We start from the raw sequence: 27,132 nt of genomic DNA, 5'->3' as shown, positions 1-27,132 counted from the left end.
TCACCGTACGAATGATAGTTTTCGAGGAAATCGATTATAACGACAGTAACAACGTTGTTACGGTCTTTATACTCGATTTCCTCGAAAATTATCATTTGTACGGTGAAAATGCATAGAACCTTAAATGTTTATCCCAGTGAGATCTAAAACTTTTGTTTCAAACATTTATCATGATTTTCCGTATTTACTAAGATAAACGTAAAAAACCATAATTTTTATGGGTTTTTCATGGTGTTCACCATGAAAATCAAGTAGTCGCTAATTTTCACTATAATATTCGTAATCAGCGCGTCAATATACGTAGGAATACTGAGTTTAAAAAAAATCGGAGGTGAGTACTTTTCGGAACTTTATCCATCAGATTGATTTTTTCCCCAAATTATTAACATTAATTCACATGCCACAATACCTATCTCCAACAAACTATTGAAACTACGCACTTTATTCACATATGTTATATATAATTATGTATATATAAAGAAGATAAACATCGTGAAAGATATAACGATACTGCGGAAGATTTTGCTCATGCTTCTGCTGCATCGCGAGGCTCGCGGAGAGAATCACGTGCGTCACGTGCAAATACCAAATACCGGTTCGCGAGCGAGCGAGCAAGCAGGAGAAGGAGAAAGAAAGAGAGAGCAAGAGAAACAGTATTTTTCGTGCTGATTCGGAAAATAGCGACGAGGTGGACGTCGAGCTAGTGTTCAGTCCCGGGCACAACTATATGACATGCGAAGTGCGACACGACGCAAAAGTGCGTTTGTGTCGTGGCAGTAACGGACTTTTTCGCGCATCGGAGAAGTCATGTGCGTATGTGTATGTACGTATATATATATATATATATATATATATATATATATATATATATATATATATGTATGTGTATAGTTGACAAATTCGGCCAAGTATGCCTTTCGTTCGTGCAACAGCGACAAACAGCTGTTGCGCGTTGGCGCCTTTAAGACCCGACGTGCCGTCTCCTGATCGTATGGGCATCGGCTGCCAAGAATGCCTGAGATGCGAGAAAAGATACAGAGTTGCAGTCACTCTGGGTCGCGGCCAGGTTTAACGAACGCCACGTCGTAAAACAAAGCCGGAATGACGGCTCGACGAGCACGTCGCCAGCATTTTTCTCGGTGTTGCTCGCATACGGTGCGCAAAGTACAGGAGAACGCGAGAGACGGCACAATCTTACGGCGGTTATCACGATTTACGAGCCGCGCGGCGGTGCGAATTATCATTCGCGAGAGCAAGTTAATCATAGTGATTAGATCAATTACCGCGGACGAGTAATTAGCGACAATGCCCGAGCGGACTCTCGCGCGATCTCTTCACCTTCGAGATTGTTCTTGATTGTTCATGTTGTATACAGAGAGAGGAAAAAGTGTAAAAGATAGTAAATATTTCCCTGTTGGGTACTGATAACATACTTATATTCTCCGAAATTCTTTTGTTTAAACAGAATAAACAACTGCTTTCGTGGAATGCTAAGGTTTTGTTCAAATTCTAAGAAAATGTATAATTTCTTTTTTTTTAATGTTTCATATTAATACGTTTTTTACATATCAATACCTGTATTCTTAAGTATTCTTTTCTCTAAGCGTAAGCGGCCGATACGTCTCATTGTTATACCGCGCGCATTTTCGCTTAACCCTAAATTACTAACTTCTTTTTGCAATGTTGTTTACTAATATCCGTCTATTTAACGAATATTCCTTGATTATTTGCTCTCAGAAACTTTCTATTGAGCAACAGGAAATCGAATAGGAATAGTAAATACAACTATATCTAATAAGAAAATGTAAAATATGTTACCGAGAATTCGTACGAATAAATTTCTAATGGAGTCAGAAACGTTAGTTTCTTTAGTTTAGTTAATTCTAACAGAGAGAATAATTTCTAAAACACATACCAAAAAGGTGGATAGTCTAGGTCCAGCCGTGTGGTAGAAATATTCGGCGAGAAAAAAGGAGTTTTCGCGGAATTAGCGAATTGCGATTTGCGAGTCCGAAGGAAATTCAGCAGCCGACGAGACTGCACGTTCGCGATTAAACGCGCGACGCGATTGACACGCGTTGTTCTCTTCACGGACGACGCGGCGACGGTTAATCAAGCGCGGGAAAAAATTCCACCGATGTGTACACTCGTTTGATATTTATAACGGCGCATCGGTATATAAACGCGAAAGTCGCACGCTGTCAAACGCGACCATGTGCCGTTTGTCAGCGGTGACGTCACACGCGTGGCCATTATTCAATTACAATGGGCGGCGTGCACGCGCGCTCTCGTTGTTCTCTCCTTTGAACTCGCGGAATCAATTGCCGCAGCATCGGCAAGTAATATCGACAGCGGCGCGCGACAATAGAGAACTTCTATAATACGTTTCAACCGTAAGGTAAAAAACTATGTGATTATGTAACTCGATCAACTATAGCGAATAGAGTTTGCGAAACAAGCAAATGTTCGACAATTAATATGAGCAAATAATGGGACTAATGGGTGAGTTAAATTGACAAACACTTCATTCATAAGTCTGTTTGACGTCTTCTTCTCATCGGCGTTAGAAGTCACGATAGGATCTGGGCGATTTCAAGACGCCGTAAGAAGGGAAGAATTTAAAGAGATAATAGTTGTGTCAGCATCAACAAGAATTTAAATTTGGACTCATACAACAACAACGCTAAGCAGAAATGAAAAAAAGTGTTGTCAGATTCAAGATGGAATTGGCGACTATCTCTGAAGAGGGTTATTACTAATAAAATATTAATTTTAATTAATAATAAAATATTTGGCGGAGATACTGATTGGTATATCTATACTAGTACATAAAAGATTTTTTAAATCAGAAAATATATATTTTTTTAGAACGCGTGCTTTGCACATCAAAGCAATTGTTTATTCTCTATTTAAATAAAAGAATTTAGATTCAAGTAAATGTGTTATTAGTATCCACCGAATATATATTTTTTCTTTCATACTTTGCCTCTCAGTAGAGAAACGAATTTCAACACGAGATTTCACTTGCGTAATTAAGGCCGCGGTATTCGTAGTTGCAAATTATTTGCGTACTTCGATTAGGAACATAACTAATCAGTGATTCATATTCAGTGATTCACGGACAGTTATTCGGCTGGTCGAGTCAATCCTTTTTCATTCTATAAAATAGCGTGACAAGTACAGGTTTTAATAAATAATCACGAAGCTATGATTATTTATTCTATAACGACTATATGAATGCCAGTCCTAAACCGACTAAATTTCGTCTCGAGTATTTAATCTCGACAAGCTGATCAAACGTCCGTCAAAAACAAAAATCTCCTGTATAATAAATGATTCGACGTACCTGTAAATTTATGATATATCACTATTCACATGTCCTGCATCCTGCTTTCCGGTTCAATATCCAGGCTGCTCCGTCATGACACTGACACTGACACTTACGACACTAAGTACGATTCAATCTAGAATACACATGTTAAATAACGCGATGCTGACGCGAGCCTGATTAAATATTTAATATCCCACGAAATATATTCTAATCGCCCGACGGAATGATAAATAACGCACACACGGTCCGTAGTTGTGTGTCGCTCGCCGGCCCGAAACTAAATGGAAAGATCCGTAAACATTCGCGAGATGCAGAGGTAAGTTTGACAGACTGAGGATCGGGAATGTTTTGATGTGTTTTGTTGTGATCGCTCAGCGTTGAGCGATGAATAACGGTTATTGACGATCGATGGGAGGGGGTAACTTTGCTCTTTGCGTTCATTGTTTTGGTACTCTCACGCGTCGCGAACTTTACCGTTACGTAACATTTACGCGAGATGTCCCGTCGACTCTTAAAACGTTTAATCGGACTTTCATCGGCATCGCGCTAATTAATACGCATTTCTGCATTCAAATCGCATCTGCGCGAATATCAGTGCCACGAGATAGTATTCGCGGTGTTTCATGACGAAGCAATCAGAGAAGCAGGATGCTGTACTGAGAGAAGAAATAAAAAAAACAGAAAGAGATCCACGCAGAAATTTCACGCAGTTTGTAAGCAGTTACTGAACAGTTATATTAACGTTTGCCCAGTAACTGACGAATAAAACTTGTTGGGATCCCAATCAAGATGTAACGCTTTGTCTGCAGTTACTGAGCACAAAAATGCGCAATATCTGAACTCATTTATTGACCGAGAACTGAGCAATAATTGGACAAAGAAACTATTCAGTCGATTAAAAAGTTTATTGCTCATAAAATGGACAGTTTTGTGCTAATAATAATGGATATTGTGTGCATGCTTGCTTATTTTACAATTTTAATTTTTAGTAAAAGTCAGTACAGTCGTAGACATAAAGAATGTCTGATTTTTTGTAATAAATTTTAGAATATAACCGAATAGTCCAATATAAGAAACGTATTTCTTAAGCACTATTCTCTCATTGGATAATTTTTAGGTTACGTTGCCAACAAAAAGACAACCTTTATGTCTACAATTGTACAGGAAATCTAAGGTGCTTTCTAAAATAGTCTAATGTGTTTTTGTCGCAATGCAATTCTATATCATTAATATATAGCCCATTTGTCGTTTGCTCACTTTCAACTCTAACCTTACTTGTCACTTCTGCCATAACGTGTTGTTTCGTTATATCCCAGATTTCCTCCAACTTCCTCTTCCTTGCTTTATGTTTTGCTACGCATTCACTTATTCTTTATATAGTTTTAAGATTGTCTCTGTACAATATAATTTTTATCATGCACATATGTATGCAATATAAAACTTAATAAAACTATGTTCAGTTCCTTTCCAGTTTTTATGCAGTTTCGATACAACTATAAAATACAATAATGAAACTATGAAATACAACTATGAAATACAACTATGAAACACAAATAACTGATTAGGTGTCTAGTAAAACTGCATAGATTTCTATTAGGGGATGAATTGAAATGATCGAATATTAAATGATTCTAAAATAAGTCCTTTTTATATTTTATATAAAACCTCGTGGTAATTAATCTCGTTTTTCCAGATGACAATAGCATGCGAATGTACTCCAAGATCGTTCATCGGCAAGTTCGATGGAGGTTGAAGAGTTGACGTGAAATCAAAATCTCGACTCGTAGACTCGTGAGGCAATTCGACGATTAATGACGAGCCTAGAAGGTACGCGCATGAAAATTCGACGTATCAGGGCAGAACGAGCGCATGCTAAAATCCGCGAACAAGTGGCGGCTGTGCGCGAGGAGTAGCAGCGAGGGAACATTTTCCGCATAGTTTTTCCCCTTTTACGCAGAAGAGCGACGTTGCGGCGGATCCGTTTTGCCGCTGCTCGTTATGAAATTCGCCACTCAGCCGTGTTTCGCCGGGCTCGTGACTCCCGGCTCGACTTTCTAATAGCTCCGTCATGCCGGTGCAACGGTGTGAGGCAGGGCCGCGAATAACCGTGGCGCGAACGCTGCAATCGCCGACGATAATCTCACCCGATTACGTTGATATAGATTTCGCGGGGTAGCGACGGCGTCTTTTTGTGTCGCGCTTTAATCTCGAGTAAATAATTCCCACCGCCATTTCAGGGGCACGTGTCTAAAGAGAGAAAGAGAGATTATCTGACGACGGAGAGTCGACGATAATTCCATTTCTTCGTGAGAGCAGAAGGAGAGCATTAACGAGAAAAATCGCGATGCTTTCCGCCAGATAATATGAATAAATTAAAATTTCTCTGAACAACATCGTGTTTAACTCTCTTCCGATAAGAGCGAGTTTCCTTCGCGAAATATCTACTCACGAGAAGATCAGTATTTCACTGCGCGCGATTGTATTTATGCAAATATATGCTTCGATGAGAGAGATAGAGGTGGCGTTGAAACAAGAATGTGTTTTATCATACACAGTTGTAAAAAAAAATCGTGTTCTCCAGTAATGCACGTCTTATTATTCCTGCGCGCATTTGTAAAAACATCTACGAGTCACTCATTTATATTGCAAGTGGCGTTAGTCGTGTCACAGATATCGGAACAAGTTGCAATATGACGGAAATTATATTTGCAGTAAGTGATGCTAACTAGCGGTTATCGCCTTGACTCGGGCAACGCTCGCTCGCTTGCTCTTTATTTCTATTGAAAAAGATTTTTTGTTTACACATTATTCGTGGTGTTTAAGTGGTGTTTTATCAAATCGGCCGATTCTTGTCGCACAATTTCTTGTCCATGCCGACACAACAATAATTACGCAGCGTTACAAGACGTTGTAAAAGCGCACTTGTCACGTTCCGCTCGAAATTGCATTTCTACCGACTGCGATAAAGAGAGCCAAGAGGGACGAGAGATACTCGCGGAGTCTCGCGAGGATGGTATCGCGCCGTCCCTGCAACGTGTAAAAGTGAGATATCGTAATCTTCGTGCCGCTCGTTCTGCCCGTCGTAACACGTGACGGGGCTTATATATTCGCGTCGTCTTTGGCACCTTTTCAGACGGTGCGCTCGACTCGATGCAAATGCAACGTTTTGCGCACTCGTCGCAGTTCAAAGTCGGCGGTGGCTGGCTGACTCAGAAGCGACTCATGCGAAAAATTTGTCAGAAATTCCGGCAGCTTAGTTATACGCACAAAAAGAGCGTGTGTGCTGCTGGCTTTGATAATATATCTGAAAAATTTCGTAATGCACGAGCCGCGTCGCACGCAGGAGAAGTTGCGACTCTCCGCGTCACAAAAACGTCGCAAAGCTAAAAATATCTTCACGATGAAAGTATAGAGACCGTCCCGAAGGTATAATTATAAATTTTTCATATAGACACAGAGGGTGTCTGACGCTAAGTGTCTCGTACCTCGTGTACACTCTCGTCCTCAGAAAGGTTGCCAGACATTTATTTGTGAGTTTAGGAACGCATCCGTCCTGCTCAGTGCGAGAGAATTCTCCCAGTAGAAAACGGATTCTCCCATTTGGACAAAACACGGATACGTTCTTGAACTCCCAAATAAAAATATGACAATCTTTCTGAGAGCGGTTGAACGGGCAAATCTGGTCAAACAGAATACAAAGTTCCTCTATCATTTTGCAAACAACACGTAAAAATATTGATTCACTGATTAAAGAAGATTGACGAATGATCAGACACTTTGATCGCGAATAATGGGACTTTGCGTCAGTCCTGAATAAGTGCTTCCAACTAATAGCAAGTAATTCAAGACGGAGAATTAGAATATCAAATTTCCATTCTTGTCGGCTCTCGCTATTCCCCAGCGTGTTCCTCCGATCGTTAGCACGATCGTCGACGAGGATCTGTTGCTTGGATAAGATATAGATGCCGTTACGGCGTTTAGACGAGGCTCTTTCTCTCGGCGAAAACGATTAACCGGCGCGACGCTCGCAGGAGCGGCTTGACTTCCGCGCGCTGCTCGTGCAACGTTGACCTGAATGTCCTAATTCGTGAGAAAGATAATTCGTAATCTGTTACGCGAGAAAGATAATTCGTAATCTGTTACGCGTCGCGCGACGATGAAAATTTCACGGGACATCTCGCGAGAATTAATTCTTTCTCGCCTCGCGCTCGTCCGCGCGATATTTCCACGATTTTCCCGATACCAACGTGAAACAGAATTAGCGAATACCGTTAAATTGTATTACTGCCACTGCGATGTACCACCGGTACACAACGTTTATCGTCGACACGTTCTGTAAGCCGCTTATTTTGAGAATTACGAGTCGAAATTTTGTGATGTGTATACACTCAGCTGCACTCAATTTCCAAAATTGCATCGCTCTGTGCCGTACAAACTATTGTCATTAGAAAATTCAACGATTGAAAAAAAAAACATGACATGATTATTAAAAATTGCACCGATTCACGAAATTCAGAAGCCGATTAAAACATCCCTTTTAACGTTAAAATTTTCTCGTGGTTTCAATCGGACGGTAACGCTTGTACGCACAGAAAAATATTATTACTGCTAAGAAAAGCGATTTCTCAGTTTGCTTTTCTTCTTTTGATTATCTTCGACAAGGAACATTCTTTAGATAATAAATTCTTTAGATAATAAAGATGTCTTAAAATATACACTTATCTGAAATTTTAGGAAAGCTTTCGGTCAGAAGAAAAATATACTTATTCTCTCTACAAGAATATTATGAAACTTTACTGAAAGAAAAAGTCGACTCGACTGTCTACACGGAGAAAGTACTGTATTAAAAATTACAACAAAATTTTTGTAATCTCGCACCATATAGAATTATAAGCGAAATTATCATATGTTTATTTAAAAATATTACGCACGTTTGACTTTTCATTGCAAAATTAATGTAAGTATTCGAATATTTTTTTCATATATATATATACACACATATAGGTAAAAACCATAAAATTTACTATTTCTATTTTATGCTACAATTTCAGTATATATGTCTAACTTTATCAAAAAACACTTTAAAAAGAGAAACATTGTGAAATATAATTTTAACGTAATTTTTCCTACAATATTTTCTCCGTATATGCAGTAAGCAAATAGAATTTTTGTTTTAATTTATTATTCTTGGTTGAAATGCTGTACTTTGAATGAATTCTAAATAAATAATTTAAATAAATACCAAAAGTGTTTTGAATAAATTTTATACTTATCATGAGCTCAGATAGATTTGCGAACATACAAACTTGAAACGTCTTCTCGAAATGCAGTGTATGTTTTTCTGTGCGCAGATGACGATCGCCAAAACGTGTCAACGGTTATGCAGACCTCGGAGAGCAGCTTGTAATACATCGCGGGATGTTTGTCGTGGTCTACCGTGTATACTACTTCCGTATGGAAAGTTGAATCTGTGCGCTCCGCTTCGCGCGATTCGCGACGGCACGAGATTCCGGAGGAATGAAAAAGAAGCAAACTAGCCGGAACGCGAGAAAGGCCGTCGGGCTTAAATCGCGCCTCGGATGCCTCGTACTTGCTTCGTTCGCCATAAAAGACGCCGGTACGATCAGAAATGGCGGAATCAGAGCGTAACGACGTGTCTTACGCAGTTGCGTCGCACGCACTTTACGCAAGCGGCCGATGCATAAGGACACACCTCGCGTGCTTCAAGGAGTCGCACGGTAGACACGCGGACGGGTTTGTTTAAGTAACATTCCCGATCGCCATTTGCTCACAGAGAATTAATTTTAAGTTCAATAATCACATTAAAAAAAATGAGAGAAAACGAAAGAACGAACGTTAAAGTTGGGAACTTCCCAATAAAGAAAGAAACGTAAGAAATCGAATTGACTAGATGCAAATGGATCGGGGAAACTATCTTACTCAATTAACCCGAAGTGGACTCCAAGTCGAAGGAACCTCGCCGGATAATTAATGCAACACTCAACAATGGAAAAGTGCGGGGAAAGTGGAGTCGCGCGGAGATACCGTCCGAACGAACTTCCACACCGGAGTAACGTCTCCGACGTCGCCCAGTGGGGTGAAATAAAATTTCGTGTTTTCAAGAAGGCTGCAGCCTCGAAATTTAAACTGATTGCGGCGCTTTTCCTTTTTCTTAATGAAAGGTAATAAAATTTGGGACAACTTTGTCCAGCCAGCTTTTTGTTTCTTACTTCCCTTCTTCTAAATCAGATATGAAGAAGTTAGACTTTAGAAATATTTTTTAATCGAAGAATTTCGATGTAAAAAAAGTTGTTACTTCGAAAACAATAATTAATAAATAAAATTGATAACACAATAGTAATAAAATTTAATATTACTTAACTTACTTTTTATTTATTAAAATTAGGTTTCAACTAATCTTGTCTGTTGAGATAAGATTCAATCTACACCGATCTGCATGACTCTTCAAGTCTATAGTCAGGATTTAGATATTTTATTTCAATATCAACATCTGTGCTTGACGTTAAATTAGATGAAATATAAAACAAGTTATATTTACTGTCTGATTAAAAAAGATTTCGAAATCTAACTTTTTTATGTCTGATTTGGGAGAAAGAAAGCAAAAGACAAGAATCTGACTCGATAAAGTTGTTCTAAATTTCATTAGCTTTTATTTAAGAAAAGAGAGGATCGAAATTCACTCAGATTTTGAAATTATAGCCTCTTTTGAAACATAAAATTTTATGTCACCCTACTATGCGTTGTTCAAAAACAATTCTCCGCCAAGGCTTCATGAAAATCTCACGCGACACACATTTCGCGTTCTTACGAGAAAGAGAGAGAGAAAATAAAGGAAAGAAAGAGAGAAAGAGAAAGGAAGGGAAAGAGAGAGAGAGAGAGAGAGAGAGAGAGAGAGAGAGAGAGAGAGAGGAAGGGAAAGAAAGAGAGAGAGAGAGGAAGGGAAAGAAAGAGAGAAAGAGAGAGCAGAAGGGAGGGAAAGAGAGCGAGAAAGAGAGAGACGACCGGCTGCTTCATCGAAAATAGCAAGCGGTACTTCGAGAGACAATAATCGCTGTCCCCGTTTGCATAACGCGTGGGCAAAGCGCGATAAGGACGCCGAGCGAAATGCATAACCGACGTCGTCCGCGTCTAGAGCCGCCGCTGAAGGAAGGAAAGTAATAGTCGTGCAAACACGATTATGCTAAACCTTTCCTATAGATCCGGACGGAATATGTCATCCGGTAATTTCGCATCGCCACCGCCGTTGCCGTCATCGTCGCCGTCGCTGTTGCCAATCGATAAAACGCGGTGGAAGAGGAGGAGGCTGCGAGAGGATTATATAAGGTCGCGCGGCGTACTTGAATCCAGGTGTAACATCTGCCTTCAAGGTTCGACGTCGCGTTCTTGCTTTTGTACAGCTAATTGCCGCGCGAATACGCAATGCAGTCCCGTGGCGAAGAGATCCCGGCTGTGCGTTTCGCACGTCGTAGCATAAATTACAGCCGTGTCACGAAAATTACATCGATCCGCGACACTGGTCGTTTGATTCGACCAAATTGCCTACCGATTTCCCGACAATCTCGATCAAATCAACACTGTTACACGGAGAAAAAGAATATCCACGCGTGGAAGATATCTTTATCTTTAACACGTTAGTCTTCAAGTAAAATCATATTGCTTGGAATGAGTTGGTAAGTTACTTGTCAGAACATATTTTATGTGATTCAACGAAAAAACACCCGTGTTCTTATTGTTCAGAAATAATTTTTATCAATGAAAAGCACAAAATTTCAGATTAGGAACGTGAGAGATGTTTTATGCCCTGGATTTCCCCTTACCCACTTAAAACTGATGCGTTCAAATTAACAATCATTGTTTCGTGAATAAGCAACAATATATATAATTTTGTTAAAATTTTATCGTCTTGAATTTAAACAATTATTTGTTGAATTGAATAAAGAATGTATCGATACAAGTAATTTATCTTCGTTTATCGCTACGTAATCGCTACGTATCGCTCATTTGAAGATTGACATATAAAAAATAAAGATATTTTCCAACAAGAATGTCTTTATCTTCTGTGTAATAATGATATCTAAGACAAAAAGGTTCTCAAGATGTACAATTAATTTAATGAATGGGAGAGGCTAATGCTGCTTGTCAAGCGATATTCTCAATAACACATTTAGCTAATAACGATAGAGTAGAGAGTACATTTAGCTGATAATGATAATAGAATAGATTAATAATGATAATCGAATAAGCTAATAATGATAGTAGAATCTAAATAGAAATTTATATTTGCACACCCCAAAACGATGACTTTGCGGACGATGGTAGATAATGGAATCCAAATAGAAATTTATTTACACACCCTGAAATGACGACTGCCTGGAAGACTGGCGGCTCTCGCCGCAAGCATAGCAAGATATCGAACGTTCGATTGTGACTCGCGTAAATAGGAAAAGCGCTATTATAACAGCCCGAATAACACGATTAAAGAGAAGCTAATTAATCGAAGCCTAACGTAACTTAAAATAAAGTTCGTACCAGAAAAAGAGACAGAGAAAGAGACAAAAGAAGAGAGAAGGCGGTGAGAGGCCGCGAAAGGAAAGAGACGGCTAATGACAGGTAGGGTTATTTTAAGACGTCGACGACCGGTTTGTGCGAGTCACGAAGAGGCTCGCCCGTGTATCCGCTCCAAGTGATTCGTACTGACGAGCCGGAATTTTTTGGTATCGCGACACGCTCGAGTTCCATTCGGGCAAGGAATGGAACGAAGGAAAAGAAATGCGCCGTGAGACCGCGATGGAATTAACGTCCCTTGATTCCCGACGAAGCAACGACGGAAATACGAATTTTGCACGAATTATATTTGATCTGCACGAAATTCAGATTACAATTATAATTGTTTCACAAAAGTACGCTCAGTGTCACGAATATCCTATCGTTCGATAGATCGACACAGCTGCTGAAATTTCTCGACCAGACACATTCATTTCTGACTATGCGTTTCTCTCATCACCGTTGATCAATCCAGAAAACACATCTCGCCTTCTAGATTGATCAATAGTCCTGAGAAATGCGTAGTTAAAAACGGATGGCCGAAAATTTTGAGTAACTATCGATTAATAAGACATGGGACAGACTGACGCCGCATAAGCTTTACGGTCTTCCGACGGTGCTAATTATGGCTCATTTAAAATTAGAATAACTTTCAATAATTTTCATAAATTTGTCGATCAAAACAAACTGTTGATATTAATTCCAGCAATTAATATGGTAATTTTAAAGCAAGATTATTGGATCTTTAATTAGTTTATGCTAAATTATAAGGAAATAATTGGAAACACGTGTGTAAGTGAATTAGATCGAACTAAACAAAGAATTCCTCTGCTATTTTTCTAACAACCACGTAAATTTCTGAAATTCCAATGAAAAGAAGATCGACGAACCGAAGCGCGCGATGTTATGGAACGAGCTCTATAAGTGCGAAGTCTCCGTATGTAATCGTATATAATTGAAACGTGACTAAACGTTTAGAGACACGCGCACGATTTTTAATATCCTAAAATTTTACGTGATTAAAAAATGATAGATATTTTTTCTTTAGTTTAACTTAATCTATCTGCACTTTTGATCATTTTGTATCAGACACCCTGTATAGAATAATAGTATATATGTCAATTTTATTAGTCTAAAGAGCCGGTGTAATATTATTTCATTCATGCATTAACCAAGAGCTTCATTCATTAAACGCTGCAAATGCTCTGAAGCGCTTAAAAGAACTATAACGGCGCTACAAAGCATTTGTAGCATATAACGAATCGCACCCCAAGTCTGATACGAAATTGAAACTCTACTCATAATTAAGACTGTTGTCTTACCTAGATTCGGCGTCGCATATATCTCTGGCGTCACTTGCTCTTTCTCTTTCCTTCTGATTATCATCGCACTTCTAGTTTCCGACGTTCGTCCGATTCTACTACTATTTGAACGAGTCGACGACAAGTGTGTCAGAGACTCATCGCGACAAGCACCGGCTATATGTGATGAGAAACGAGGGTATTACTGTCTAATAACGTACTCACGACATGTCCCGTTGATCGCGCGTCACTATTTTCGACACTCTTAATGGTTATTTCCGCGCGAGGCACACTTTCGACACAAAAGACGCGGAACGATGTAGATCGATGTGCCAATGACGACTGCTCGATGTAAAGAGATCCAAGATGGTCACGTGATCGCTCACGCGCGCCGCGCCGGTGGCGCTCTTCTACAACTCGCGGGCGCGTTACTATTCGATACATCGACCTATCGATTAGATCGATCTAACGTGAGATTGCATGGCCATCTTTTACTCTTCCGCATCGAGCAATCGTTATTAGCACGTCGATCGACATCGCTCCGCGCTTTACATGTCTTTTGTGTGTCGAAAATGAGTTTTGTATGGAAATGAGTATCGGGAATGCCGAAAATAGCAATGTGCGGCCGTCAGGTGATATTGTAAATGTGTTATTAGGTTGTAGTAATTTCCTCGTTTCTATATTCGACTGATGCTTTTGCTGCGATGTGTCAATCCGATGCCTATAAAGCTCATTCTGTAAGAGCCGTAAGAGTATGCAGTAAGATGTAAGCAGTAAGCAAATTGACCAAGCACATTATTCTTGGTCAGTAAGAATCCCATTGATCAATTAGCTTACTGCTTAGCTTACTCTTACTGCATACACTTACGGCTATTGTAGAATGGGCTTAAAGGCTTGTTCACAATACGCGGATTCAGCTTGGCATAAGTTTGAACAAGAAATAAAACTCATTTATATCGCTTATGCTCTCTCTCTCTCTCTCTTTGGTTCCTTTATATCGTTTCTCTCAAGAGTAAGAAAAATAAATTTGTTTCTCACTTCAACTTACACTAAGCTTATTCCGCGTATTGTAGATGAACCTTTACATTTGATAATCTCGACGCATTAACATCGACAGATAGATAGTTGCTAAAAGTATTCGGCCAGCCATATCCGTTCCTAACTATGCATTTCTCATGATTGTCGATTAATCGGGAACATGTTTCCTGAATTAATGAACAATAATGAACAGTAAGAAGCATGGAGCTAGAAACAAATGTGGCTGGTCGAAAATTTATAGTAACTATTGATTCGTTAAATGGTAAGGCATGAGAGTACATAAAAATAAATTAAATATGAATCAGTTATTATGAACAGAGTACATTCGTCGATTGTTTTCTTTTTATTAATGAAATCACATATTAATTATTTTAAACTTTAACATATGAATCAGTTGATTTGAAGTAAAAGTGACGATGTTATTAATTGTGTTAAAAATTTCTAATGATTAATTAAAAAATAACTTTAGACAGAAATAGGTTTCGTCCGATTCACTCTTAAACACATCGAGAGTTTCATTATATTTCTCAGTTTAGGAGACTAAAAGGTCATCTACATTAAGAAGAAACTTACATTAAGAAGAGCAAAAATAACGTTTGCATAATAGCCGTTGTCACGAAAACAGCAAAATTAACGGGATCTCGGAGAGACGCGACCGGTTCTTCTGAATCAACGCCAATTATTCAGTGCAAGGTTTCGCGACAACATTCGCAACGAGATTTATAACGAGTCGTTCAGCGAGATGGCATATAACGGGACTTATTTGCATTACGTTGATTAAATAATGCAAACATCAGTATCAGGCGATGTCAATAATGCAGACGGTGCACGGTATTGACAATATCGATTAGGATGTGATGAGGAAATGAAAAGTGAATAATATTTCCGCTTTCGACGCGCAGATCAAAGTGAACCGAACGCCATTCAAAAAAAACATGAGTCGTTCGTGCGGAAAGAGGCGTTGCGTTTGCAAAAATCCCCGCGTTTCAACGATTTCCTGGAAATTGAAATACGCCTGATACGTGCAAGGTAAATGAAGCCACGCGGATATCTGATAATTTAGAATCTCCCGCGCGGATTAATTGGCCATCGTATCGCGGCTCGAGAAAAATTGTTAGAAGAACGCGCACTGAGAGAGAAAAAATAGCTAATATTACCAAATTCTATATGGAGAGAATATTTCTTTTCATATATATATATATATATATATATATATATTCTTCTCAATTTTACTACACTAAGAGAAAAGGAGTAGTTGAATCGACAAAATCGGCAGTCAAATTACGTGTTAGCGTAACGATAAATTGATATAGTTACTGACTAAATAATAATCATTGAATTAATTGATATACATATACAACTCATCACAGTAAATATATAATTCGTTCAATCTCGACAAACGTTTGCTCCAACAAATTTTATTCGTTTAAGCAAAGCCTCATTAATTCAACTACTCTTTCTTTTCGGTATATAATTTTACAAGAATAAATTGACAATCTTGTTGACAATTTTGTTAAGGAACACGGTAATTTTCGGTAGAAATGTAGAAAATTTGTATAGCACATTTCAGTTCCTAAAATGTAAGCAGCACATATGAAAGGATAATGAATTACGACAGAATGTCGATCTATTCCTCGGTTACAAAGTTCTATAGTAATTTTTATCATAAAATTCTCCCCGCGTAGTTATTTTCGACACCAACTACATTTTTTTCTTAATCTAACAGCAAAATAATAGTGTACAATATAAATATGAGATTATCACACAAAGAAAAATACATACTGCATTCAAGAAAATATTGTAGAAGATAACTATTATTTATGAGAAAAAAGATAAACTGAGAAATCGCTTTTCTCAGCAGTAGAATGATATTTTTCTGTGTGTATCACTGACACTATTAGTTTTGTTACTACTAGTAACAAAACTACTACAAAAATGTTTGCCTCGAAAATTTATCGCTATACAATTATAGTTACAAACACCAAATACTTTTTGCAGTGTGAAAACGACGGTCGGGGAACGCTGTTTCAAGAACTCGGGAAAATTGATCATAAAACGCCGAGCAAATTCAATTCAGTTTAATCTTCTCGAGCACGAGAAAGGGGAGTTTCAGCGCCGCCGCGTTGAACTCTTCAGTTGTCCCAACAACAAATAAAATAAGCACGTAATATCCAATTTTCCGGGCTTGCGTAACACGCACACATAGATACATACACACAGACAGACACACGGGAAATCAAATGCGCGCCCGTGTGCGTTACGTAATGCAATTAAAATCGAAACTTTCTACATTCGATTATTCGCCAGCGAGCATGACCGTCGGAACGATCGTCCGGTTCCGTCAGCTCGGATAGATTTTATGGCGAATTGCGAAGGTAAACCGGCGCTGACTTTTCGCGGCGACTTCCGTGAATAAGTCTCTCGCAGAGAAATCGTGGCGATCGTGACGACGCGACGACTTTCGTGAAATTTTCTCGCGGTTCTCGCCCGTTCTCGCGGAAACGAATGTATCGGAAAACCCATTTTCCCCAAATCAAAACGCCGCGTTGCTACCAGATGGAGCACCGCGAAAACAGCACGACGCACAATGGTCCAAATCAAGCTGTTAGCGCGAGAAAAAGGAAAGTTCTTCTTTATTTAAAGTATCATAGTGCGCTTTAGACATTGTAGACATTCCAAAGTATTGTAAATTACAAAACTTTAGGGATAACATTCATCTATAATGTCATACATTGTAAAAAAACTTTGTTTCTATTCTCGAGTATTAAGACGCATTTAAAAGTCAATGGCGTTTATCAAACGTCACTGGCCGCTATATACACGAAGTGTTATTTGTTTATGAGTTTATTGAAATAGCGGAATCACAATTTGATACTTTCCTAACCTAATATTTCAATACTTATGCCTTTGGAAATTTCATAACTTGAAAAAAAGAATATTTCAGGCGTTTACAGATATTGAAATCATATCATCTAATCCAACTAGTGATTAGTGAAGAATTCACATTATAAAAATAAATACGCGTAATTGTTACATACACAGAAAAGAATGTTTGGTTGGATTAAGCAAATTTTTTGTAAAATATGAACGAATCAGATATTGAATCATCGAAACAAACTTTTTTCCCCATCATGATGTTGTCATCATGATTTTTCTAGAAACGCCCCTCAATGAGACGTTTGATATTATTTTCGTAATGGTATAAGTTTAAGAATTTTTATGGGAGATGGAAATGCTCGTTCAACTAAAAAATAACGTATTTATGCAAAGAAGAACGTTAATGAAAATTTACTCGAAAGAACTCTCATGAAATTATACGATAAACTTGTTATTTAGTTATACGTCCTAATTGCTCTAATTGAATATTTCACATTACATTTTAACAGTTACAGAACAAAGTGGATGATAGAAAAATAGTGTTAGTGAATGTTTTTAATTAATTCGTACTAGCAAGCAGAAGTGTACCACTGTGCGACGTTGGAATTTAATCTCGACCGACCAGCCGAACCAGCGGAGCGTGCCGGTCCCTATTTATCACCCTGCGTTTAATTTCTCAGTCACGGGATTGTCCAATTGTCCATCGCCGACAATATTTTCCACTCTAAACCGTGGAACAAACAAGTCCCTCGCTCGCATAGAACCGACAGAGGACGCGCGGGAAAACGGAGCGCGCATAAATATTTGTACGTAAATATCGAATTTTTCGGCAATCCCAGCTGCGTTTCGGTCGAAGAAAACTTTGCAAAACTTCGCCTTCCTCGCGGCTGGAGCACTTCTTTTTACTGATACTTCCGCGGAACTTCTCGCTCGCGTGCGGTCTTCACGTCGCGCAAATATCGCCGCGCGCTTGCTTTGTTTTTATTTCCGTAAAATATTGCCCGTTACACGACGAACGTGCCGTTATCTGCAAAACGGCGAAGCTTTCTCCGTCTCGTCTGGCGAACGACGAGATTTCCTCAAGCCTCGATTATGGCTTCAACGCCGTCGACATTCCTCAAATATTTGTCTAGTCGGCACCTGCTTATTCGCGACTTTTCCCTCAAAATCGAATCCACGAGACGCGGTCGCGCCTGTGCACCGACAACAAAAGTGCTTGATAACGTTTGGTTGTTACACATACACGCGCGACGCGACAATTGAAAATTATATACTCGTCGGTGGAGAATTTACTGCGTGTTACGTGTAGGGGCGAATTTAAATTATTCGCCGGCATGGGCTCGCATCACATTATAATAACACGATCGTTTAAAATAACACGGCATGTGGCCGGCACGGCCGGAATCGCGGGAGGCGGAATTTTCGCCAAATTATTGCAAATTATCGAGAATTAATTAAATCCCCCGATTGCACCGCTATTTTAATCGCCATTCCCGCGCGAACATTCGAAGCCGGCCAGGGACACATATGAGTACACACATCGGCGTGAAAGTCACCGCGAATTGGGTATTAATATTTGAAATTATCGTGTGTATCAGTCGTTAAGGCCGCTCGAGGCGCCGTTACTTTGTGCTTTAACTGCGTCAATTTTTTCTCATCGCAGCTCGAAATGTTTTCACGCGAGCGGCTCTGAATCGATCGCTTAATGATCATCGATCGTGACTGTTACGCTCCAGCGCGAAACTTATTTGTCTGATAATTGTGCGACGTAAATGTGAAATGTGCGGATCGCAGAGATAAAGAGAGAGAAAGGGTAGGAAGGAGAGAGAGAGAGAGAGAGAGAGAGAGAGAGAGAGAGAGGAGGAGAAAGAGAGACTCGTGCTTCTCATGTGAGGTGAATATCTTCTTACTCTCACACACCGTAATATGTGAGAGTAACCCAGAATATATCTTGACATATATATCCATCTAAAAAGATATAATCTCATCCTTAGGAATCCTCTTATATATGGCCTCAAGAGGATTCTTCTGAAACCAAAAGGAAGATATTCTAAGCACGATATTATTCCTTCTCATTAGAAGAATGATACTCTTTGGGTGAAAACTCTTGCTTGGAATATACAGTTACACACAGAAAAATGTCAGTCTGCTGCTAAGAAAAACGGCTACTCAGTTTACTTTCTTTCTTATAAGCAATGACTGCCTTCAAGAAAGAATATTTCTTTAATAACAGTCTTAAAATATTCTCACCACAAATTTGAAAAATGTACATTGTCATGTACTCCTAAAAAGAATTTGTTCTCTTTACAATAATTAAACTTTATCGAAGAAAAAGTTGATTCAAATCTACATTGAGAAAAAATACTGAGAAATTTATTTATGCTTATCCACACAGCAATAAGCTTTATATCTCGCGAATAAATGTTCAAATATTCTTTTCTCAGTGTATGTAATAAGCAAATTAAATTTTTGTTTTAATTTAATATTTTTCGTTGAAATGCTAATATATATTTGCTAATATATTCAGAATTTTAGATAAATTTGATTCTTATGTGACGAGCTCTTATGATAGATTTACAAATATACTTATAAAATATTTAAAATAATAAGTAACATTAACTTAAACTTAACATTAATTTATCTGTGTGCAGGAAATAGTACCTTGCAACTAGAATTCTTTTTTTGAGTGTTAGAATATTTTCTTCTTGATTTTAGAAGAGTCCTCTTAAGGATACTTTTAAATATACAAGAGGATCCCGCTAAGGATGAGATTATATTTTTCGTGCGTCAACACGAAATAATCATGTAATAATCTTATGGCATTAAAATCACACGCGATTTGCTGTCCAACTACGTTCGAGTAAAATGTCTCGACAAATTTGCGTGCGTGCGTATGTATTTCATGCCTGCCTATGTTCTAACTCAATTACTCCATTAAGACTGAACGGTACACGCGATTCTTCGCGAATCGTTTTAACGCGATCGTGCCCGATTTTACTAATTCAACCGAGGGTGTGTTGTCACGTAGACGCGGCGCTCTCGTTGGCGCGATGGTCAAGCAGCTGCCATCAAGCAGCCGCGATAAATACCTGGTGACCGCGTCCGGCACGAAGATGTTCCACCAGGACGGCCTCTTCTGCCGGGCCTGCGGATAGAGCCCTTCGGTGCTGCCAGTCTGTGACGGTGCGACCACACCTTTCCGCCTCTTGCGATCCACCTTGGGCGGCTTCGCGAGCGGATGCCACGACTTCCGGCGTCCCTTCTTGGCCTCCTGCGCCGCTTGGGCGCGGTCCTCGCTCTCCGGGATCTCGTGATTCTCCTCCAGCAGATCTTCCGACACATAGAACACCGAGCCTCTCCTGCCGCTACCGGTGTCGCTGCTCCTCCTCTTCTCCTTAGGCTTCTCCTTCGTGATGTCCTTGCCGTTATCCTTGGCATTCTCTTTCTCATCGCCAAACATGCTGGCTCTGCGGGCTCGCTGGAAGAGACTATCCCGTCGGGCCTTCAGGTCCTCCAGGACACTGTGTCGGCGAGCCTTGCCGTCCCGCAGGATAGCTGCGGCGTTCTCGCGCTGTTTGCCGACAGCGCCGAGGATCCTCGCCAAGGAGGACTCCTGCTCCTGAATCATCGCCGGGATCGAGTTGGTCGAGGCGTACTTTGTGGTCGTGTGACCGTTCTGCGGCTCGTTGCTGATGTACATCTTGGCGGCTGTTTCCATGCTAATCGGAATCACCACGTACGTCCGTGTGGCCGAGACGTTTTCACAATCGCGCGCTGAGCATCGCGCGGAGACAGAAATAGAGAGAGAAGATACGTCGGAAACGACGAGTTCGTGTACCTTGCGGCGACGTCACCGAGGATCAACTCGCTTGATCGGATATTCACCGCTCTATTCACCGCTGAAACTGTTTCCTGTCGTTGGGTTCGTCACTGTTACCGCCGGGTTAACGAGCCGCGAGGTCGTGGAAGGTCAAGCGAAAATGACGAGGTATATGCTGATTCCGCACCGCGACCGCGTCGGGAAGACGTCGTGGAAGTTCGCAGTTCCGCGAAGCCGTCGGGGAGTTGATATCTTATACCGGTAAGATCGCCGAAGGTTAAGACGACGCGCATAGAATATGTATACACAGATTCCGAGGGATAACAGCGAACGAATGAAGGAACTAACCGACGAATCTGGCCGACAGGTTCCGACTCGCACCGACCGATAGCTTCCACTCGCGTACAACTTGTTGTTACAGCCGAAGAGGTCACCGAGGATCACGTTATCCACCGAGATTAGATTCTCACGACTTAGGGGATACGCCGGAGATTCGCTTCCAAGAGTCGTTTCGTGTCCGCGAGAGAAGACGCGTCACGACTATCGCGGCGATCCCGCCGTTGTCGACTTAATATTACACACCGACGAGGTCGTTGAAGGTTATGCTGCGGTGTCCGCAAATTCCACAACGCCGCGAAGGGAATAAAGCTCTCTCTTTCTCTCTTTATCTTTCTCTCTGTCTCTCTTTCCTCTCGCAACACCGTCGGTTTGACGATCGCGCCGTATACACCGGGTGACCGTCCAATTTGCGGCACGATCGACTCGGTCCTCTCGCCGCGGACTCGTTGTCGTTCCGCACGAATTCTCTCACCGAATGAAACCACCACCGCCGCCGACAACGACGACGACGACGACGACGACGACGACCAGCTACCAGAGAGGAGGAATATACCTGCTGGGTGGCGCGATTATTGGCAGGTGGACGTCATTTTTCACCAAGGCACGGGGCGACGCGACGGAGCGTTAAAGCGCGATCGGCGGCATTATTCCAGCGGCGCGGCTCGTCGGTGAAAGCAGCCGTACGGTCGACCGCCTTTTCACTCCCGACGTCGAGACGACGGACGCCGACGCGGTCACTCTCGTGAAACGCGAGTGCCACCACGTTGATAGGCGTGTGCACGTGTGTGTGTGTGCGTGTACATACGTGTTACGTGCTCCGGTCCGCGGATACGCCCGTGGCGAGAGGAGAGCACGTAGAGAGATCTGCGCGATCGTTGACCCTGCGGGGAGGGGACTGACCGTGTGTATCTATTTTCTTCTTCGTTTTTCCTTTTATTTCACCTTTATCTCTGTCTCTCTACTTATTCAGGACGTCCAAACGCACCATCATCTGCCCACCTTCGAGACCCTCCACGCCGCGGATGGACGATCCTCATCCGGTGATTTAATGGATCGTCGACGTGTTCGCCGACACACACGCCCGGGGAATAGAGTAACGGTCGAATGGTCGGTTCTCCCGATTTCTCGACCCTTCCTCGACGCGACCTCGTGTCAGCCCTCACCTGCCGCGGGCAGCAGGTTCAACGAGGCTCCGTTCTTTCGCATCACACAGAGCGCGAGCGACGAAAACACGAAGACGGTCCTCCGGAGACAGGCATCGGGCCCAGAAAGCGACGATCTCCCAGCTCGTTCCCCCGATAAACAAGTCCCTATCTTCTTCTCTTCCTCGGAGCAGACAGGCAAATAGGTTAAGCCGTTGGCGCCGGAGCAGACGAGCGGCTTTATCCCGTGCGTGCTCTTTTTCTCTTTCTCCCCGAAGCTCGTTATCAGACGGAGACACGCACGCACGCACGCACGCACGCACGCACGCAGGTAGGCACGCAGGTAGGCAGGCAAGCACGTATGTCACGCGTACACGTATACACGGAGCGCACGTCGACCTGTTGGAAGCGTATGCGAGGCACAGCGAGAGCGTCGAGCGACGAGACTCCGAGAGAGCGTTGATCGAGGCGCGCTCGATCGACGGCCGTCACGTGAATCGGGTATCGCAGCGACTAAACGCGAGCGAACGCGGCCGCTTGTATTTATACGCGTCCTGCCGCGGGCTCCACTGTCTTATTCTCTCACTCACTCTCTCTGTCTCTCTCTCTCTCTCTCTCTCTCTCTCTCTCTCTCTCTCTCGCTCTCTTACTCTCCCACGCGCGACGCATCCCCCCTCCCCCATCTGGTGGCGAACGCGTGCATGAACGAGAGGACTCACACGAGGAGAGATCCTGCGCATCCTGATCCTCTCGTCATCTGTAGATTCGCAGGAGGTCCTGCTTTGGACGAGTCCCGCCGTTGTCCCGCGTTCTTTCAATTCACGTGGCAGTACGTGAACGTGCAAAAGTGCGCCTGAATTTTTCAGTAACATCCTGATTTTTTGCTACAGTCCTTAGGATAACTTAGGTTGATATTCATAATCTGATCTTACATTGAATTATGTAATTTCAGATTTTTCGGATAAAATGAGGTGATTGTGATGTTTTATAATTTTATGAAACGATGCGTGCACCATTTTGATCTATAATCTTCTGTTATCCTTCATATACATTGTTTCATCAAATTATGACGACATCAAAGTACAATCATCGCATTTTATCTCGAAAATCTGAAGTTGCTTATTACAACACAATATCTAAAATTGTCTTAAGTTTATCTTTAGATATTTCATAGCCAATAACATGATCCGTACAGTATCTGAAAACGAGACGGTCTTAGATACAAAATCTAACCAAGAATACCGTTCCTATGACGTATCTTTCGGGCCTTCATTAGTTATTGGTTGAAGTTGATGCCTGGTAATCGTTTAATACGCAAATTTACTTCTTTTTCGCAGGCGAAGATCGTAAACAACGTTATCTTCCTCGAGCCTGGACTCGCATCGGTGGTATCTCGCGCTAAATGCGGAATATAAGTGCAGACCTTCGACTTTAAATACCGCGACTTTCAGAAGGACGCAAGGAGAAACGCGTATTGGGAGATGCATCCCGCTCACACTCCTGTCGCGTAATAAAATGCAACGAGTGCATTTAGAGATGCACGTAGAGATCCGCGGCTACTCAACGGTTCTGAGTTAATTAACTCTAACATGGAGGTCACAAGTTGCGCTGCCCATCTAGTAGTGTGTGTTTATATATGTGCAACACATTTTTCTTTTTCAACTTTGCGAGTTAACTTTGGCGTGCCACCGAGAAAGAGGAGAAAAAGCCGTAGGAAAATGCAAGAAAAGAGAGTTGACAAATGGAGTTCTCCGACTGATGACTCGTTTGGAAAGTCATCTTGTTTTGCGGCTGAGATGAGCCGGGCGTTTATACAATAGGTAGACTTTAACCTCTGATCCCCCGGGCATTCTGACTGTTGCACCGCGTGGCATTGTACTCTTTTTCTGCGGCTTTTCTAAGAAAAGTTCTTAAACTACTCGACTGCACATCGACAGTCTCTTTCTCAGGATCGCGCGCGCGCTGCGACTCCGCCTTAACGAGATAATCTATAACCGAGTTAATCAATCCGATAATAATTCATCCGACGAGGACGACAAGATCAGGCGAGGGATAATAACGGTGATTGAACGGCACAACGAGGTATTGGCAATTCCATCGAAAGCATTGTCGCGCCACAAGTGCCGCTGATTCACGGAAGGAGGAGGAGCTCTGAGGTTCGCGACGTTCACGCGACGTTCACGCACTTCTTTTACAAAAACGTACCAAAACTGAAAGCACGAGCGACGTCTCTCGATTTCGGGCTAGCGATCGTGTAACACTTTCATAAGAGTGGAAACATGAAAAGTGAGGAGTCTCACGTGAACTCGACGACTTCAGCGATCGTGTAACTTCTCGCACAATGGAAGAGTGAAAATTGTCACGTGGAATTTCTCACAAACTGGCGTTAGAGAGAGAGAAAAAGAGAAAGAGGAGGAAACAGATCGACACGATCGATATTCGGATCAAAAATGCAGCTGAGTCGAGCAAATGCCGTCGGCAGATTAGACGCGTCTAATGCAATACTTGGTGCATCGCCATCACGCAATTGACATCACGTGCCTCCAAATAGATAGATTCGCTCTATCTCGAGTGTCCGATAAGACTAATTGATAATAATGATAACGGTCGCGAACACATTATCGACGAAGGATCCAATCGAGACAGGCAAACAAGCTCCATCCAGAATGACTCGCGAAGAGCGATTAAGACGAAAGAGGGCGGAGGAGGAGAAGGAAGAGGAGGAGGGGGAGAGATCTCGCGCGAGAGTCGCTTTGTAATTAATTACGGCCGATTTCGCAACGCGACGGGGGATTAATGGAATAGCCAACAACTAGGAAGACGCTTTCCGAGAACGTCGAGAGGAAGCTTAGTCTCCGACACTCCAGATATCGCTCCTCTTCGCTCAAAGCTGCAGACATTCAAATCGATCGCGCGATTCGCGATATCAGGCGGCTGTTAATTCACAGTCTGCTGCGGAATATTTTTTTTTCTGTCGATCGTCGCCACATGTCTTGGCGTCCCACATGCTCTTGACCCGATTCCCGGGCCGACGAGAAAACGACCACACCCGCCGTGTGTTTATTCGGACACTCTTTTAGATTTATGGGAGCGCGGCTGCATCGCACACGACCGATCATCCTCCCGGAGTGTGGCCGTAACGACCTGGCCGTTCGTTCTGCGTTTAACCCTGAGAAAAACGTGTGCGCGCGTGGGTGACACGGCCAAACCAACCTCCTCCTCCTCCTCCTTCTCCTCCTCCGTCTGTTTGCCCGCCTTTTCTACATGGAGAGAAATAATATCGAAGAAGTAGCAAATATTTACTCGGTGGGTGCTAATGACGTATTTACGCAGATCTCAGTTCCTTTATTCAAGTAGATTAAACAATTGCTTTCATAAAAAGCTGAGCTCTTCCTAAAAGATTCTAAGAAAATTTGATTAGTAGATTTTCTTATTTCAAAAATATTTTATATCAAGTACAAGTAAATATGTTATTAGCAACCACCGAATAAATATTTCTTTCATTTCTTAGATATCTTTATTTCTCTCAGTGAACACTAAGAGAAAAAGTATCTAAGAAATAGTAAATATTGGTAGATTCATTATATGTTGTAACAGCATATTTACTTGAACTAATCAAATATTTGTTAAATAAAAATATATATATTTTGTTAGAGAAAAGCTTAAGATAACCTTAATTTTTTCTTACAAAGCTAGAAAAGCTTAGTTTTTCATGAAAGCAATTATTTCTTCCGCTTAAATAAAATAACGTAGATTTAAGTAAATATACTATTATCTACAATATTGTATCTACAATACAAATGCATCAATTTTTACTAATTTTTAGGTATTTTTTCTCTCAGTATATACAATTCGGCGAAACGCACGGCAAAAACAACTCCATTGACGTAACTGAATTTCCTGTTACTTGGGGACTAGATAAAAAAACTCGACTGTAGAAACAAAATGATTCCCGCAAGAGGTTTCTACTCGCCAATTGCTCTCAGTTATCTCAACCGAGTTTTAATGTAGTTGAATGTTCAGACAAATATTCTCGATCACAGTAAAAAAAATCTAATTCCTCGTCAGCGAGTTTTTCGTCTGGTCCCCGTTCAGTTGTACGAATTGAAATTTTTCTATCATGTAGTCTTGACATTTTACAAAAATAAATTCGCACTTACGCGCAATGCGTATGCACGTTTATGTGATATAACCGTTGATCACTTCGACGAGATCGCTTCCCTGCTCATCGTATCGTGTTTATCGTTTATTATTTAATCGTATTTTTTCTATCATTACAGCCACATTGTTATGATAATAATTTCATTAAAAACATATAATCCTAGGAAACTGATGAGAGCTACACACGTCAAGGTTGGCAAATTTACCCAATTTCGCACCCTAGTTACGTCGACGTCGTCATCGTGTCAGCGGTCCCTCTTGTTTACTTTTATTCTGTGGGGATTAAATTAAGTAGGACGGAAAAGAGGAATTCCGGTGCGGAAACACGCTGGATTTGACAGTTCCGCAAATGAACAATTCTTTCGCGGAACTTGAATTTGAAAAAATGTGACTTCTATCGTGCGCGTCGTCGGGAGTTAACTTCAAGTGAACACATCGCTGTCTCTTCTTTTATTTTCTCAAATTAACAATTATATAGCGAAACGAGCACGATTTACAACTTCGCGTTCGAATCAAGAGTTCGTCGTACTGCCCGTTATACGTACCCCAGATCTACTA

The 27,132-nt window shown here is 41.3% G+C and overlaps 1 protein-coding gene across 10 annotated transcripts in view; it reads right to left on the bottom strand.

The window, feature by feature from the left end:
• LOC116846543 (TLD domain-containing protein 2) overlaps positions 1–27,132 on the bottom strand; it is a 190,848-nt gene that overhangs the window by 91,259 nt on the left and 72,457 nt on the right. For 2 of the 10 annotated variants that reach the window (XM_032820516.1, XM_032820497.1), the window contains exon 1: positions 20,202–22,941. The exons of 6 other annotated variants lie outside the window; for them this stretch is intronic. In XM_032820516.1, the coding sequence (XP_032676407.1) occupies positions 20,202–20,830 (629 nt within the window). In that variant the 5' untranslated portion in view covers positions 20,831–22,941. Of the gene's footprint in view, positions 1–20,201; positions 22,942–27,132 lie in introns of those variants that run through there. 2 more of the 10 variants (XM_032820499.1, XM_032820498.1) reach the window with 2 other exon arrangements.

Source organism: Odontomachus brunneus, unplaced genomic scaffold (genome assembly GCF_010583005.1).
Source record: "Odontomachus brunneus isolate Ranch 3 - 2012 unplaced genomic scaffold, Obru_v1 Obru_scaffold_065, whole genome shotgun sequence".
Taxonomy (NCBI): Eukaryota; Metazoa; Arthropoda; class Insecta; order Hymenoptera; family Formicidae; genus Odontomachus; species Odontomachus brunneus.
This window is presented reverse-complemented; position numbering and strand designations above follow the sequence as displayed.